Raw genomic sequence first — 19,453 nt, 5'->3', positions numbered from 1 at the left:
CTCAATGCCCTCTCTATGCCCCTACACCCAAATTAGCAAATGTGTTAACATAGTATGGTAGCCTATTTAGATGTGCATAAACACCTACTCTGGAGAAACTTTACTTGCAAAATGTATTCAGTAGTCTAGTCACAGACATAAACACTATCAAATAGATTAAGGAAACGAGGGAAGAATTCTTTAAAAAGGAAATATTTAAACATTTCCAAATTTGTATGTGATTGGAACTCTGTTTCTAATGGTGTTTCATGCTGATTAAATCACATACAACTTTTATTAAATCAACAACAGAAATATATATATATATATATGAATATGATTTTATTGCAAATCTTTTAGAGACCTGGGTAGAAACAAAACAAAGGTACATATAAACACTTTTAGTAACACATTCTATAGAGGGTAGAAAACACATGCAAAAGATAAATCTGAGGTATGAGAACAGCTACAAACTAGGGCTAGTGCTGGTTTTATAATATCTTAAAGCATTAAGAGATGAAGTTTATTAAGGGTATGCAGGTAGAGAAATTTAACATGCCTTAGATCTGACCCACAGCAGGTTTTTAATATGGCTCTTGTAAGACTATACCAAAAATATTCCACTCAGTTTTAAGCAATGGTACATTAAGATGAATTGGAAGAATTCTAGGTCTATAACTAATAAAAATAGTTCATAAATTTAGAGTTGGGGCAAGAGGAAAAAAATGTATTTGTAAGAATTAAAAAATTAATTTGACATTTTTAAAGCTGCAAAAGACCTCAACTACTTAAAAGCTACTACAAAAATGACAGCTATCAAAATCAAACATTGTTCTTTAGATTTACTGACTGACAAATTCTGATTATATTTGTCATTCCTCATGAATCATGTTCTCACGCATCTTACCGTTAGCTCCAAGTATTGGTACAGTATTTTTATGTCTCATTTATTTAACCTCAACTTCCTCATTTGTAAAATTAGGAGGCTAGGCAAGATGATCTTTAAGGTTCTAACTCTATGAAAATGAGGCCCAGGCAGGTGAGTCCTAGGACCACTGAGCAAGCTAAACTAACACTCAATCCTTCTGAATCCTATATAACTCAGACATAAAATACTATATGAACACTTGAAGCAAAGGAAATATGCTTCAGAATAGAATGATGCATGAAGAATGACAGAAAAATAACACATTCATTTTGATCTTCATCTGTGGTTAAACTGGTGTAGAGAATTACATCAATACTGAACTCACATTTTGTCTGTGACTTAAAAGAGTATCTGAGTGCTACTCAAGGCATTGAGAAGTTAGATGACTTGCCCAGGTCTTCTTCAATCCAAGACTAGCCCCCCTAAACACTATACCATGCTGCTTTTCCTCTCAGAAATTTATTAGTAAAAACTAAATAATACTGTTTAATCACGAATTTTCATTTTCTTCCCTAAGATTTTTAATCTATAATGGAAGCGCAAATTCTTTTGATTCCTTAAGGACAAATACTTCCCTGAAAAAGTTAGAGCAGCTACAGGCATCTACTTGTGGGGAACATTCCTGCTGTCACCTAATGGTAGTGGAAAGTGTATATATGCGGTGACAGATAAGCATTATAAAGGTTGGAAGAGAAAGATTCTTTCAAAAAATGTGTTGGAGATGGGGGGTGGGGGAATTGCTCTAGTAAAATGGATTTCTAATAGGGAAAGAACTCTCAGAAGTTAATCAACACTCAGTTAACATTTAAAGATAATGAATCAAAGATAAATTGTTCCTGGTTCTATTCTTTTAGGCAATCTTCTACTTTGTACTTACAATAACAAACAACACAGTCACCTGTAAATTAGCAAATGAGTACAGAAACAAAACCCTAAATTATGTTTTTTCCACATATACCTTGAGTCCTTGCCAGGGTAGGCTGCCTCGAAGGAAATACATGAACATATGGCCTAAGGCTTCCAAATCATCCCTTCGGCTTTGCTCTAAAAGGTAAAACAGATCAAACAACAGAATTGCAGCTATTAAAGCAAAACTGGAATCAAACCAGTAATTCCCTAAAAACCATTTTGCTGTGGAAAAACTCTCTTTACAAATTCTTTTTATATCTAAGCTGGGGACAATTCTTAGATCATATTAACTCATACATACTCCTTTGTCTTGATCTGTCATTGGCAAGTAAATCCTATGTGGCAAATGCAAAACTTAGAAAGTAGTCCAAAACAACCAATCCTAAACTGTCAAGGCAATAAAATAATTATTTCTAAAAGAGTATTTAAGTGTTTTATTCTTCAGAATACTTTAAAATTTTCTATCACTTTTATATAGGCAGCTCATCAGATTAAAATCTGTTCCACTCATATCTATATACTGTCCCTAAATTACTTTAGAATATCATGTAATATTTATTGAGGTGTCCCACATGGGCATGGTAATTTGTAAGCAAACAGAGAGCAAATTCTCTGTGGAAGTTTATCAACTAACAAAAACTCTTGAGTTGTGGGAGTTTGTTTTGTTTTTTGCGAGTGTAGATAGAAAGAGGAAGGGGAACAAATGAAATGGCAAAACAAGTATGTGTAAGATGGACATAAAGAAAACGAAATCTATTAAACATACTGATACTACAATTTCAGTTGGCAAATAGACTAATAGTTTTATTTAATTCTAATTTCAGAACACTACATATCAAACCTCTCATGTTTATGAAAATCTCTAAGCTTATTAAAAGAAATTTTAAGCGTAAAACTGAATGCAAGTTTGAGCTATCACTTAAATATATTTCTTTTGTATCTAAAGAACCAATAATCTGATCTAGGCAGGTAAACCAGCCATGCGACCCAGCATACAGAGACAGCCGACTTGACTGCTGTTTCTAATTATCTGGAACTGGTACAGAAAACAAATTAGTAGACTCTATAGTAAACTGTAGAAAGGCTTTCTAAATGGTGCTTAGGATGATATCTTTTCAAAGTTTTTAATTGGCATTAGGGGAGCAGTGTTATGGATTTTTATGACACAAAAAAGGGGACAAAGAAACAGTAGCTACCAATCAACTGAAACCAGAATTTATAAATAGAATAGAATAGATAAGAAAGAATCAATGATTCTCAGAGCTGAAAGTGATTTCAGAGGATATCTAGAGTTCAACTGATACCTGAATCAGGTGCTTTTGCATCTGGGACTAAGACGAAGTCTACAAGGAAATATTTTGTATGGGTAAAATCAAAATCCTCTCACAAAATTAGGACCTAAAACAGGGCTTAAAGAAGTGATGACAAGTCTAGAAATTCATGGAAGAAAAAACAGAGTGGGGTGAGGTCTTTAGCAAAACAATACAGACAAACCTCTTCCTGTAGCCTCTTACATTGTATCATAACTATTCATTGCTTCTCTACTTTTACGGTCACTTCCCCTTAAAAAGAGGCCCCTTTGTAGTAAAAATTCATTAGGAAAGGATTGCCATTTACTATTGTACACTAGAGGGCACAATTCTCCAAATTATTATAATGGATCATGGATTCCAATAGCCACCTTACTGAAACAACTCTTCTACCTTTCTAGGCAGGCCACCTAGAAAACTTCTGTAAGCTATTTCAACCCCACTCAAATCAAGATTATGCCTTTTACCTTTAAATACTGGCAGGAACTGGGACACTGGGCTTTAGAAGCAATAATACCTTTAAGATGATTTTTAAAAGTAAAGCTAGATCAAATTTTATCAATATTTTCCATCACTTCCTTTCACACATCATTCAGATAGGTCATTTTCATTATGAATGAGGACAAGTTCCAATACCAGTGATCCATGCATTATTTCAGGACAATCAAAGTTTCATGCTATTTCACACAGGACTGCTTTCAAAACACTTGAAAAACTGTACTTGCTAAATTTTAATGTATAAAAATTCTCCAGATTTAGATATCATCCTTCTTTTAGAGAGAAAAACAGGTTATGTAACTTAGTTTTGGGGCCTTTCATTAAGGAAAGCTGGGCTTTCATGAGCAGGGTTTTATTAACTAATTATTAGAAAAGATATTTAATGTGATGTTTATAGCAAACTTGTTTCCTTCATGGCCACTACCACTCCCTTCCTGTACAAATGCACTTACACATGGACACACACACGTGACATTTTATTAAGTATATCCATTCAAGATGCAAAATACATTCTACTGGACGCATGCCAAACACATGTCTATTCCTTACAATATACTAGACACAACTGTGACCAACACCTGGGCTCTGATTAGAGACATAATCCTTTCTAGCCTTTATCCAGCAACAAGTGAAAATAATGATTTAAGGGGTTTAACTCTGTCCCCAAAATAATATAACACGACCTAACACTTGTTTTAGTACTCCCTGAGTGTCCCTACCCATCATCACTGGAGTTGTAAAATCAAGAGAAGATTGCCTAACCCTAGAGTCCAACACTAGACACAACCTCCAAGATATAAAATAACATAATATAGGGGAAAAAAAAATCCATCTATCTATTTATACACCACACACACACACACACACACACAGAGCGCATTGTCAGTGTCACTTAAACAAGTGATTGTTATCTTTTTTTTTTGGAGGGGTGAAGGCAAGGCAACTGGGGTTAAGTGACTTGCCCAAGGTCACATGGCTGATAAGTGTTAAGCATCTGAGGCTGCATTTGAACTCAGGTCCTCCTGACTCCAGGATCAGTGCTCTATTCACTACACCACCTAGCTGCCCCATATTATCTTTTAAACCATATAAGATGTATTTCTAAAAAGAGAGAGTCCCCATGTTTCAATGATACGTATTCTTGTCCAATTCTATACTTTAATATTCAGCCAAGTTGGGATTTGTTTTAAAAACACTGATTAAGTACTTCTATTATACTAGATTTCAACTCAAGTGGTGCTACATTGCTTTCAAAATCTCCTGAACCACTAGAAATCAAATTTGAACATACCAATGGTTTTACTCATTGATAGTTTTGTACACTTGCTACTGTTTCACAGACTACATCAAAAGCAAAATCCACATTCAACAAATACAACTCTCTGAAAGTCCTCAGAAAAATGAATATATTAAAATATTCCTTTATTATAATTATATTATAAAAAGTATTATGTAATTAACATATATTCCAGGCAATAGTTATTATGCCTGTAGGTGTGAAAATGGATGAAGTTTTTTTATATGTATGCTATAGGTTAAATATTAAGTAAGGTCTTCTAGCATGATTAGGAGAAATGCAAGTATTTGTGGAATAGCAAATAAATTTATATTGACCAATACTCAATTCAGATAGAGGCTTAAGCAATTAACCTGGTATAAGTAGTATAAATAGAAATACAATGCATGATTTGGCTAACTGTTCTTTCCTGTTAGTGGAATTAGCCTCAGTAAGGATCTATAGCTCCTACATATACATAGATGCCCACAGATGTTACTGCAAAAATCATTAGCTAAATGTTTCCAATCAAATTTCATTAAGTTCTATATAACAAAATAACACAAAATGATCACCTGAGCACAAAAAAATAATCTAAATCATTTAGTAGTCTAATTATATCTCATTCTATATGAGGTCTTGAAAGTCAGTAACTTGCTGCCGTGGTTACACAAAAATGTAAAAATAACCCACAAAACAGTAAAAATTAAGACTTTAAATAGAAGATGAAATCAAAGTGGGACAAGTGTTATGGAAATGAACAGTTGTTTTTAGTGAACTGTCCCTTTCTTGGGAGAAAAATGAACACACCTTTGCCAAGATGGGTATTGATGGACATATATCTTGCTGTTCCAGTTAAGCTCTTGTGTTCCCTGTATGGTATATGCTTTTTGGTTTCAGGGTCAATGTATTCCTTGGCCAGGCCAAAGTCTATAATGTGTATAACATGCTCCTTCTTGTTGCCTTGTCGGCCAATCAGGAAGTTCTCTGGCTTGACATCTCGATAAATGAGGTTCTTTGAGTGCACATATTCCATTCGAGAAATCTGAAAGGAGAAAAATACAACTTGGTTATTGAGAAATACTCCCCCATTTCTGCACTTGGATTTCAAACAACAATTCCAAAAGAAAAAAAATCCAACAATAGAGGAAGTGAAATAAAGTTTAATTTGTTCCAGATCACAAACTTACTTGGAAAATAATTCACAATTCACAAATGGTGAAGAGAATTGGTTGTATTTACTCTACTTTAGATCTGCAGTCAACAGCTAAGTCCCAGATATCTTAGTGCAGGTGTCCATGACTGGTAGATAAAAAATGAATCAGCAGATCTTGGAACCTTGCCTGGTATTTCTATAAGCTAAGAGCCACTGCTTTTTATTCCGCTCTGCACCACTGTGTACTAAGTATACCAGTGGGGAATCACAGGACGTCACAAGGAGAAGAGACTTTAGAAATCATCTCATTAAAACCCTCAATTTTACAGATGAAGAAACCGAGGCAGAGAAGGAAGGTAAGTCACTTGTTCAAAATTACAGTTGCTGAGCAGCAATAAAAATTAATGCTTCCTTTACTCTAAATTCAATACTCTTCACTATGATTCCTATGCTGCTTCCTTTCAATAGGGCACTTCCCTCCCATCCCACAGAGTTACTGTCAGCACCACTCCTTCACAATGTTACCAAGAGTATAGGAAAATACAAAATAATTCCCCCTCATGAAATGATTAAGAATCCTTTGGCGGCTACTGCCACATAGAAACCTACAATCCAGACATTAAAATGGAAAGCTATTTGTCCATTCTGCCATTAACCATTAATACTAACTGCATAATTCAAAATATACATTCTAGAAAAAATAAAAGATTATCACTTAAATAAAATTAAAAACCTAAACCCAATCTATTCCCACTTTCTACTTTTGTCTTAAAAAGTAAAGATTTTTAAATGCCAAGGTAAATATAATGCATAAATGGTGAATCATGAAACTACCACATCTTCAGTATTTGTAAAATGGTGATAACAATAATATGTACACTACCTACTTCACAAAATTGCTGTGAGTAAAGTACTTTGAAAAGTACAAGGTGACATTATTATCCTTGTAAAAAAGTTTTATATTTGCAAAAGTTTTTCTAACAATTTATGAAAGTTACAAGACTTTAGATATCTGAATTTTAGACTGAGAAGACAAGGTAGATTTTTTTTAACTTAAGCCTTGGTGGCCTATTACTTATGACCATTTGTTGATAAATAATCATATCTATAACTTTCTCATAATGGATGGATAGTCTTCTCATGGGAATTATACATATGATCCTTAAGTTGATTTCGTTTCTAAATTTAAAGTACTTTCTTTTCTTAAAAGATGAATAACCAGCCTCTACAACCATGGCAGTCTTTGCTGTGAAAGGAGGCAAGAATAGACTTTTCATCATGGTAGAGTCTCCCTTATGCTGCTTCAGACCCTGCAACAGATGCTCAGTGTGTTGTATCTCATGTCTTTTCATGAAGTCAACCAAATGGAAAACTTATTACCATGTGTCAAAAATCTGCAAGTAAGTCATTAGGCAAATCAGTTTCATCCAGATGATTTCAAGAATTATACTCTCTCCTCCACTAAATTATTTGCTTCACCTCTAAGGATGGGATATTGCCCAAGATTGTTTTTATGTATCAGGATACTTGTAAATTTTTGTTGGGAAATATAGGTCTGGTGTTAAATTTTCTTTGTTTAAATTTGATGTCCCTGGAAACTTCCTAGAATGGCATAAAAATGTGAAAAATCAGGTACTACTCAACAAATTATTGCTAATTAATACACAGTATGGAAACATGTTTATATATACATATACACATATATGTATATATACACATGCATATAGGCAAATATACAAACACATACATATATACACAAACACATGAAAGGCTTATAATAAGGTAGTAAACTCCATCACCACAGTCCTTACTTACCAACTGGATGGCTATCATTAACACAGTCTTCAAAGTAAACGTTCGGTCACAGAGGTCAAACAAGTCCTCCAAACTAGGGCCAAGGAGCTCCAGTACCATGGCATTGTATTTCCCACATGGCCCAAAATAATACACCTGGGGTAGGCCTTCAGCTGAAATTGGAGAGGGAAATTATAAACAAATTAAAAATCAAAACACATGACAACACTGGCCTGAATTCAATGGGGATAATGACCTTACAGTCTTTAAGATGAGATTTATTTCCATTTTCTTCCATAATTCTTAGTCGAGAAATTAACCAATGAGCAGAAGTTTCAATGCAAACTGACTAGAGCAGAGGTTGGTATGTAGGCATGGTCTGTCACTTAATACCTGAGAACCAACCACATTCCCATTCCTATTGTCTATGATCCATTATCAGCTTATATAGTAAACTATTTTCCCCAAAGGGTGCCTGGAAGTACACTATTATAAAAGGTTCAAATGATGGCTCAGTGACCTTAAGATCAAGCAAACAGATCATGTTGCACTAGGTGGTTTCATTAATGCTCCTTTAGGTTGCAGGTAAAGCAACATTTGCAGTTTGCATTTGTTGCCCCACAAAGAGCTTAAACTAAAGTCTCCAGTGGAGAGGTCACATAACATCCTACTTTGACCACGTGCCAGTACAACACTGACTCTTCTAGTATAGTAGTTGATATTTCCTGTTTTCTTATTATCGGCTGAAAACATATAACAGATACTTAGTGTTTGACTTCTGATAAGTAATTGTGAAAGGCAAAAAGCTGGATTTTTCACCAGATTTGTAATCCACAGCTACAAGAAGCTAATTTCTACTTTTCACTTTAATGATAGCAGTTTTCTCCTCAGTATATAGATAAGACAATAGAACATTTGAAAATGATATGGCCTTCAACTACTTAAATAACTGGAGAAAAATTGAGTGTTCATGATTGGGCTATGCCAAAACAATAAAAATGACAATGTTAAAGGCTAAATCAGACTTTTTTTTGCTATGACAATGAAATTACCAAGGGGATACTTTATAGAATTCAATAAAATAATAAAAAATATCATGGAGAAATCATGAAAAGAGGTAAAGATGAAGTGGGAGTAGTACTTCTAGACTTCAAACTATATTATAAAGCATAAGTCATTAAAATAATTTAGTATTGGTTAAAAAGTACAGAGGAAGATTAATGGAAAGAACTAGACAAGGAAGAATCAGAAACAATGTAACTCAATAAGGCAGTGTTCAAAAAATTGGAAAATATAAATTATTTTTAAAATAAGTCCTATTTGATAAAAGCTCCTGAGAAAACTGAAAATCAATCAGGCAGAAAATCAGTCAAAGACCAACAACTTATAACATATTCCACAATAAAATCTAAAGGGCTATATGGTCTTAATATTAAAAATTAAAGGGCCAGCTAGGTGGTGCAGTGAATAGAGCACTGGCCCTAGAGTCAGAAGGACCTGAGTTCAAATCCGACCTCAGATACTCAACACTTATTAGCCACATGATCTTGGGCAAGTCACTTAATCCCAACTACCCTGCTTTCCCCCCTCCAAAAAGCAAAAAAAAAAAACCAAACCCAACAACAACAGCAATAACAACAACAACAAAACCCAAACAAACCCAGAAACAGATCACATAAAAATATGGGTAGGAGATACGTTCTTAAATAAACAAGCGGCAGAGACAGTTACTTAAGATAAAAAAGATAATTTTGATGACCAGGTAGGATTTATTTCAGGAATGCAGGGCTGGTTCAATATTAGGAAAACTATCAGCATAACTGACCACATCAACAACAAAACTATCAGAAACCATCTGAATAGATGCAGAAAAGGCTTTTGACAAAACACAACACCCATTCCTATTAAAAACCCTAGAGAGCACAGGAATAAATGGGAGTCTTCCTTTAAAATAATAAGTAGCATCTACCAAAAACCATCAGTAAATATCATATGTAATGGGGATAAAGCATTCCAATAGTCCATTATCACCACTGTTATTCAATACGGTACTAGAAATATTAGCTTTAGCAATAAAAACAAATTTGAAATTGGAAGAATTAGAATGGGCAAAAAACAATTAAAGCTATCACTCTTTGCAGATGATATGATGATATACTTAGAGAATCCTAGAAAATCAAGTAAAAAAACTACCTGAAAAATAATAACTTTAGCAAAGTTGTAGGATATAAAATATACCCACATAAATCTTCAGCATTTCTATATATTACTAACAAAAACCAACAACAAGAGATCAAAAGAGAAATTCCATTTAAAGTTACTGAAGACATTATAAAATATTTGAGAGTCTACGTGCCAAAACAAAGCCAGGAACTATATGAACAAAATTACAAAACACTTTTCAAACAAATAAAGTCAGATCTAAATAATGCTAGGGAAGGTGGTTTTGCCATACCAGATCTTAAATTGTATTATAAAGCAGCAATCATCAAAACTATTCGATACTGGCTAAGAAATAGTGGATCAGTGGAATAGATTAGGCACACAAGACATAGTAGAGTCAATGACTATAGTAACCTACTGTTTGATAAACCCAAAGACTCCAGTTTTGGGGATAAGAACTCACTATCTGACAAAAATTTCTGGGAAAACGGAAAAACAGTATGGCAGAAACGGGGCATAGACTAATATCTTACACCACATCCCAAAATAAAGTCAAAATGGGTACATGATTTAGATATAAAGGCTGATACTATAAGCAAATTGGGAGAGCAAAGAATAGTTTACCTGTCAATTGTGGAAAATGGAAGAATTTCTGACCAAATAAGAGATAGAGAACATTATGAAATACAAAATTTTAATAAAATTAAATTGAAAAGTTTTTGTACAAACAAAGCTAATGAAACCAAGATTAGGAGGTAAGCAGAAAACTGAGATGAAACCTCAGTGTCTCTGATAAAGGCCTCATTTCTAAAATAAATAGAGAACTGAGTAAAATTTTACAAATACAAGTCATTCCTCAAATGATAAATGGTCAAAGATATGAACAGGCAATTTTCAGAGGAAGAAATTAAAGATGTCTATAGTCACATGAAAAATGCTCTAAATCACTATTGATTAGAGTAATGCAAATGAAAACAACTCTTAAGTACATCACACCTGTCAGACTGGTTAACATGACAAAACAGGGAAATTATAATGCTGGAGAAGATCGTGGAGTTGTAAATTGATCCAACCATTCTGGAGAGCAAATTGGAACTAAGCCCAAAGGGCTATAAAAAAAACTACACAGGGCAGCAAGGTGGCACAGTGAATAGAGCGCTGGTCCTGGAGTCCAGAGGAACTGGGTTTAAATCTGGCCTCAGACACTTGACACCGACTACCTGTGTGACTGTGGGCAAGTTTAACCCCAAATGCCTTGGCTTCCCCTCTCAAAAAAAAAAAAAAATGTGCATACCCTTTAACCCTGCAATACCACTTCTAGGGCTGTATCCAAAAGAGATCATACAATTGGAAAAGAAACCACATATACAAAAATATTTATAGCAGCTCTTTTTGTTGTGGCAAAGATGTGGAAATTGAGGGGATGCCCAGCAATTGGGGAATGGCTGAACAAGTTGTGGTATATGAATGTAATGGAATACTATTGTGCTATAAGAAATGATTAGCAGGAAGACTTCAGAAAAACTGGAAAGACTTATATGAACAGATGCTGAATGAGTGGAGCAGAACCAGGAGAACATTGTACAAAGGTATTGTCACAATGTTCGATGACTAACTTTGACAGACTTGGCTCTTCTCAGCAAGACAGGGTTCTAAGACAACTCCAAAAGGCTCATGATGGAAAATGCTATCCACATCCAGAGAAAGAATCACAGTCTGAATGTAGATTGAAACATACTATTTGTTGTCTTTTTTGTTTTATTTCTTTGTTCTTGTGCTTCATTCCATTGGTTATAATTCTTCTCTGCAACATGACTAATGTGAAAATATGTTTAATGTGAATGTATATGTAGAACCTATATCAGATTGCATGCTGTCTTGGAGAGGGGACAGGGGAGCAAGGGGAAGAAAATTATGAAGTCAAAACCTTGTGGAACTTAATGTTATAAACTAAAAATAAATAAACTGTTTAAAAACAAAAAAGAAAATATAATTTTGATTATCTGAAATTTAGCAACCATATGATGGTTGTTATGGTCCAAATCCTTAAAATAAGAACAATACAAATTGAAACAACCTTGCAGTTTCATCTGATAACTCTCCAAATTGGCAAATGTGACAAAAGATGGGAATAATGGATGTTGAATAAGTTGTGGGAAGATAAGAACACTAGGGCATTTTTAGTGGAATTGTGAATTGGTATAACCATTTTAGAAAGCAACGAGGAAATATGTAAATAAAGTGATCAAAATGTCCTTATCTTTTGACCCAGAATTCCACTATTAGGCTTAAACCCCAAGGAAAGTCATTGCTAAGAAAGTTCCCATATACATTAAAATCTTTATGACAGCATTTTTTTTGTGATAGCAAAGAACTGGAAAGAAAATAGATGCCTATATATTGGGGTATGGCTTTAAAAAATTGTGATAGATAAATGTTTTGTAAGAAACTGATGAATGTGAAGAATATATTCAGTGGACCTTCCACCTCTGCAAAGGATTGGAGTGGTGGGAATATCTTCTTATGCTTCTCTGGAGCCATTCTTGCTCTTCATAATTTTGCAACACTCACTTTTGATTTAATTGTGGTCACCTTTCTATCGACATTGCTGTAGTCATGTATATTGTTGCTACTTCATTCTGCATTGGTTCACACACATCTTTACACATTCTCCTTATTCCCACCACTCCAACCCTTTGCAGAGGTGGAAGGTCCACTGAATATAGTCCACTGCACATATTTTCAGATTTTTTTTATTTGTTGATCAATTATACTGATTTTTTTCTCCTTTTTTGTGTCTTTAAAAATATTATTAAATGGGCCCATGATACCTGGCTTTCCAGGAAGGAGAGAAAAAGAAATACAGGAGGAAACTATGGTAATGTTAAAAAAAAAAAAAAGAAAAGGAATAGTTGAAAATAAGAAGGGGAAGGCTACACCTGGAAATGAATGTAATATAAAAGCAAAAAATTGCAATAAAATGTTTTGTTTGTTTGCAGGGATCACTGTGACCATTCACCTACTTTTTCTTGCTAGGAACTAACAGCCTGTTTCACCTTCATTAACTCGAAAAAGGAAACAGGATTTCATATGAAAACACTGTATTTATATTGTTTGCTCTGATACATTTCACCCTGCTTAAAATACATAAAGCTCAACAGCTACTCTTATTTAGTCTGTCTGAGAAATTCAAAGCCAAACACTTCATGCTGTGATCTGTACTTTTTTTGTCAGAATTAGGGTGAATATGATTTGGATTGAGTTTCCTCAGTTATGGTAAAGCAGAACTCATTTAATCAGTATTTGATGTCATCAATACCTGGCTTTCTCAGTATAAATACTCTAATCATCAAAAGAAGATTGCTCCCTTAGATGGCTGAACTACAAATATTAGACACTGGAGACAAAGTAAAAAATTCATTACCAACTAGATCATTTTTTTGATCCTTAGAGGAAAAGAGTTTCATTCTTATATCACCTGGTGACAATTTTGGCCTCAACTAGGCAAATAAAGAGTTTCCGTGTTTATCAAAGGATTGTAATATCTGCTAGTTTTTTTATAATGATAAATCTATAATATAAATCTTATAATGATAATCTATAATATAAATCTTATAATGATAAATCTATTTATAATGATAAAATCTACAATTTTCTCTATATTTTGGAAGAATTGAGAAACTCTTACTCTATCCCTAATCTTTTAGGGTTGTGGGGGCTCTCTTTCTCTTTTTGATGATGTACTCCTATAGGAAAAAAAATTTGAGTACATGCACTCAACAAATGTACATTATTCATGAATTATATACATATATAACTATACTAATAATTATGGACATTAAAAAATTTACACAAATATTGAAATTAAAGAATGGTAAAGATGAACTATCACACTGAAAAAAGGTCTTTAAAACCTTTTTGCTCCTGCTAAAATATTGTCAATAGCTATACTTTAACAAATGAAATGAAATAGAATATGCTTCATTATTTTTGAAAATATTTGTTCAATACTTTGTGACACAGCAAATTTCAATTTCTGATTTTAAGTTCAATTTATTTTCATACTTGGTTTTAATGGCTGGCATAGCTGAAAAAGATTACCTTACAAAGATCCAACTGGAAGAAGTACATCATTGGTTATACTCACAAAATCAAAGTACTCATTTTTCAATCCCATTCACAGCTTCTGCAATGGTTTTTCTTAAATTTGGCTAATAAATTTCCATCTTGCATTATGTCAATCAATTGGTCTTGTACATCTTAGTGCACATTTTTTATATTTTTAAATAATGGATTAAAAATCTACTAAAATCCTTCATTTCTTAGATATTTAAAGTTATAAAATTCTGTTTTCAAGTTTTTGAAGTTTTAGGTATGATAGTTTTATAGGTAAAGAAAATAATTTCCAGCAATTCAAGACAAAAATGTAAGGATTTAAGAAGAGAGAGAAGTCAACAGTGTCAAATACAAAGAGATCAAGTATGATGTGGACTGAGCAAATGCCACCAGATTGGGCAACGGAGCAGAGATTCTTGGTAACTTTGAAGAGAACAGTTTTAGTTGGGTGAGAAGTAAAAGATAATGAAGGGGAAAACTGGGAGACTAAAAAGATGGTGGTACCTTCCACATAAGTAAGGAATTTTGGAAGAGGAGTACAGTTCTGGGGAAAGAATGAGATCTGACATATGTAGTGACCCATCCAATATCTACTCATCCTGTGCTCTTCACTCTCGCTGAAAATGAATAAATGAAAAAGGATTTAGGTATCTATTATGTGTATACAAGTACAGAAGGTAGTCCCTGTTTTCAAGGAGCATATATTCCCATTTAATTTTTTTATTTTAATTTTTGGAGGGAGGAAGACAGGGCAAATGGGGTTAGGTAACTTGCCCAAGGTCACATGGCTAGTAAGTTTTTAAGTGTCTGAGGCCGGATTGGAACTCAGGTCCTCCTGACTCCAGGGCTTGTGCTCTATTCACTGTGCACCTAGCCACCCCAAGGAGCATATATTCCAATGAAGGAAACAAAACACATAGGACTCTTTAGTTGTAAGTCTAATGAATGGTTCTGAGGGCAGAGTCACATGTAGATGCCACATCTTGTTAAGTGTTCCATTAATAAAAGCATATTGGTTTCTGATGGAAAACCATTAGACAATGCCAATCATGGTCAGAGATGCACCATCAGAAATCAAAATGGGAAGGGCAGAACCAATATATCTGAGTCCTTCCAACTTCCCTTCCAAACAACTTTAATGCAACACCTCAAAACAAATTCTGAACCAGCAGAACCAACAGAAGGATGGAGTGAAACAGCTTTCCAGTCCAAAACAACTTAAATGGTCAACAATAAAGGTCTGTCTCATTGGGATGAAGAATGGAAACAGGTCAGGGCAGGCCTTGCGGCAAGCCATCAGCAGGCCTCAGGGGTTGTGGAATCAGTGGTGGTAGCTCCCAGAGCAATTAGCCCACAAATGGTAAGGACGTTGGACAACTATTCCAAAAGAGATTAACAGGGTTCTCTTTGCTGGCACTGCCCACCCAGGGTCCCGGGCTGCAGTTCCAGGGCAAGGAGGAACACTAGCACACTAAAGCATGTGGCCACAGGGCGTGGGAGACCCTGGTCACAGTTTCAGGGAGAAGATGAGTGCTTGTGGTCAGAGACCAGAGAACAGGCCAGGAGAGCAGTGACCACACCTCTTCTTACATCATACCAGTTTGGAAGAACTGAAAACTTATAGACCTCCAGAGGTAGCTCTTAAAATAGCAGCACAAAAAAACCTGAAGCTTAGGACCATGCCTCCTTTGCCCTGCAAGCAGAGCACAACTTTAATATAAAGTTAAAAGTCAAAAAATAGGCTGGGAAAGATGAGTAAACAACAACAAAAAAAGAAGCTACCCATGGAAAGTTACTATGGTGACAGCAAAAATTCAAAACAAACTCTAAATAAGACAACAAAGACAAGATAGCTACATCCAAAGCCTCAAAGAAAAATGTAAATTGGACTGAAGGCCCAAAAAGAAGTCCTAGAAGAGCTCAAAAAAGGCTTTTAAAAATCAAATAACAGAGGTAAAGGAAAAATTTGGACAAGAAGTTAAAGTAATGCAAGATAATCATGAAAAAAAATCAACAGCTTGGTAAAGGAGGGAAAAAAATACTGAAGAAAATAACATCTTAAAAAACAGAATAGGCTAAATGGTAAAAGGAGGCACAAAAGTTGACTGAAGAAAATAATTCCTTAAAAATCAGAACTTCTCTGAGTGAGGAGAGCAAAACCAGAAGAACTTTGTACACAATTACAGACACCATCCTATGTGTGACAAATAACTTTGATGGACTGGGTTCCTCTCAGCAATACAAGGTTAGAAGACAACTACAAAAGATTCATGATGGAAAGAGATATCCACATCCAGAGAAAGAACTACAGAGTCTGAATTCATATTGAAGCAAACTACTTTCTCTCTCTCTTTTGTGTTATGCTTTGTTTTGTCCCTTCCTTCTCACTGTTCGCTCCATTGATTATAATCCTTCTTTACAACTTGACTAATGTTCAATGCAAAGGTATTTATAGAACCTATATTTGACTGCATGCCATTATGGGGTGGGGGGGGAATTTGAAACTCAATATTGTAAACTAAAAGTAAATAAATACATTTTTAAAAATAAAATAAAAAAAATCAGAACTTGGCAAGTGAAAGCTAATGACTTCATGTGACATCAAGAAACAATAAAACAAAATCAAAACAATGAAAAAGAAGAAGATGTGGAACATTTCATGTAGAGAAACAACTAAACTGGGAAATAGGTCCAGGAGCAATAATGTAAGAATTGTTAGACTACCTGAAAGCCTTAATTTAAAAAAAAAAAGAGCATAGACATCATATTTCAAGAAAGTATAAAGGAAAACTTCCCTGACACTCTAAAACCAACAGGTAAAATAGATTACCTCCTGAAAGAGATCCCAAAATGAAAGCTCTCAGGAATATCACAGTCAAATTCTAGAGTATCAAGGACGGTTATGGGGAACCTTGCAGCCTTGAGGCTACATGCAGCCCTCTAGGTCTCCTCAAGTGCATCCCTTTGACCAAATCCAAACTTCACATACACAAAAAAATCACCTTAATAACAAGATTTGCTTTGTGAAGTTTGGATTTGGTCAAAGGGTCTCATCTGAGGACCTAAAGGGCCACATGCGGCCTAAGGACCACACCTCTGCTTCTGGGAAAGGAGAAAATACTTTAAGAAGCCAGAAAGAACAATTTAAATGTTGTGGAGTCACAGCCAGGATAATACAAGATTTAGCAGTTTCTATATTAAAGGAGTGGAAGGCTTGGAATATGATATTCCAGAGGGCAAAGGAGCTAGGATTACAACCAAGAATCACCTACCCAGCAAAACTGAGTACAATCCTTCAGAGGAAAAATGACATTTAATAGAATAGAGGACTTTCAAGTATTCCTGACAAACAGCTCAGAGATGAATAGAAAATCTGACTTTCAAATACCAGATTCAAGAGAAGCATAACAAGGGATTCAATAAGGTTAAGCTGTCTGAATTCCTACATGGGAAGATGACACTTGTAACTCCTAAGAACTCTCATTATTAGGGCAGTTAGGAGTATAGACAGAGGGCACAGGTGTGAGTTGAATATGACAGAATTATATCTTAAAATCAAATTAAGAGGTTAGAAAGAGGAATGACTATGATGGGATGATATCTAAAAAAAGTAACGGATGAGAAAGAGCAGAGAAAGGAAGAAGTAGAATGGGGTAAATTATCTCACAAGAAGAGGTATGAATGACTTTTTACAGTAGAAGGAAAGATGAGAGGTGGCAGACAATGTTTGAACCTTACTCTCATGGGAATTGACCCAAAGAGGGAATGACACACATACTCAGTTGGGCATAGAAATCAAGTAGTAGTGGAAGGGGACAAGAGAAGGGGGGTAAGAAGCTGATAGAAGGGAGGGCGGATTGGGAGAAGTGTGGTCAGAAGCAAAACACTTTTGAGGAGGGACAGAGGAAAGAAGAGAGAAAGTTATAAATTGTGTGTGTGTGGGGGGGATAAGATAGAGGGAAATACACAGTATTCTTAGCTGTGAAAAAGTTTTTTACAGAAAGTTTCCCCGATAAAGGCTTTATTTCTCAAACATATAGAGAACTGAATCAAATTTATAAGAATACAAGTCATTCCTCAATTGATAAATGTTTATAGGATATGAACAGGTAGCTTTCAGATGAAGAAATCAACGCTATCTATAGCCATATAAAAATGCTCTAAATCACTACTGGTTAGAGAAATGCTAATTAAAACGCCGAGCTACCATCTCACACCTATCAGATTGGTTAACATGACAGAAAAGGAAATGAAAAATGTTGAATAGGATGTGGGAAATTTGGAACACTAAAGTACTGCTGGTTCAATCTTTCTAGAAAGCAATTTGGAACTATGCTCAAAGGGTTATAAAACTCTGCAGACCCTGGGGCGGCCAGGTAGCACGGCGAGTAAGAGCACCGGCCCCAGTGTCGGGATGACCTGGGGGATCAAATCCTGGCTCAGACACTTAGCACCCACCCAGAAACACCTGGCCGTGTAACCTTGAGCAAGTTATTTAACCCCAATTGCTTTAAAAAAAATAATAATGGGCAACTGTGAAAGTCTTGGCTATTCTGATTAATACAATGATCCCAGATAATTCCAAAGGACTCATGATGAAAAAATGTTATCCACCTCCAGAAAGACAACTGATGAACTCTGAATACAAATTTAAATATAATAAAAAAAAACTCTGCAGACCCTTTGATTTAGCAATACTACTACAAAGTCTATATCCCAAAGAGATTAAAAAAAAAAGGAAAGAGACCAGCCTATAGCTACAAAAATATTTCTAGCAGTTCCTTTTGTGGTGGCAAATAATTCAAAATTGAGAGGATGCCCATCAATTGGGGAATGGCTAAACTAGGTGTGCTCTATGATTGTGATGGAATGCTATTATGCTATAAGAAATGACAAGCAGAATGCTCTCAGAAAGATCTAGAAAGAATTACATGAATTGATGCAAAGTGAAATGAGCAGAACCAGAGAACAGTGTACATACACAGAAACAGCAATACTGAATGACGATCAACTGTGAATGATTTAGCTATTCTCAGTAATATAATAAAATTTCAAAGGACTTATGATGAGAAATGCTATCTACTTCCAGAAAAAAAACTGATGGAGTCTCAGTGCAGAGTGAAGGAAGCATAGTTTTTTAAACTTTCTTTGCTTTTCTTTTCCTTTTGTCGGGGTTTTTTTTTCCAAACATGACTAATATAGAAATACATTTTGCATGACTGTACATGTAAAAGCTATATCAAATTACTTGCCTTCTCAATAATTGGGGAGGAGAAAGAGGGAGGGAGAGAACTTGGAAATAAAAATTTTTTTAAATGTTAAAA

General features: G+C 34.8%; 2 protein-coding genes across 4 annotated transcripts in view; one reads left to right on the top strand and one right to left on the bottom strand.

Annotated features, from left to right (window-relative positions):
• The window catches only part of TRIP4 (thyroid hormone receptor interactor 4), a 374,079-nt gene that overhangs the window by 31,243 nt on the left and 323,383 nt on the right, over positions 1-19,453 (top strand). The window lies entirely within an intron of this gene.
• CSNK1G1 (casein kinase 1 gamma 1) overlaps positions 1-19,453 on the bottom strand; it is a 292,028-nt gene that overhangs the window by 32,943 nt on the left and 239,632 nt on the right. For all 3 annotated transcript variants that reach the window (XM_069098331.1, XM_069098330.1, XM_069098332.1), the window contains 3 exons: positions 7,872-8,023; positions 5,711-5,945; positions 1,866-1,951 (listed from right to left, as the gene is read on the bottom strand). In XM_069098331.1, coding sequence (XP_068954432.1) covers positions 1,866-1,951; positions 5,711-5,945; positions 7,872-8,023 — 473 coding nt within the window. The remainder of the gene's footprint in view (positions 1-1,865; positions 1,952-5,710; positions 5,946-7,871; positions 8,024-19,453) is intronic.

Source organism: Petaurus breviceps, unplaced genomic scaffold (genome assembly GCF_028583685.1).
Source record: "Petaurus breviceps papuanus isolate PSGF00001 unplaced genomic scaffold, PetGlider_PUasm1.0 37, whole genome shotgun sequence".
Taxonomy (NCBI): Eukaryota; Metazoa; Chordata; class Mammalia; order Diprotodontia; family Petauridae; genus Petaurus; species Petaurus breviceps.
This window is presented reverse-complemented; position numbering and strand designations above follow the sequence as displayed.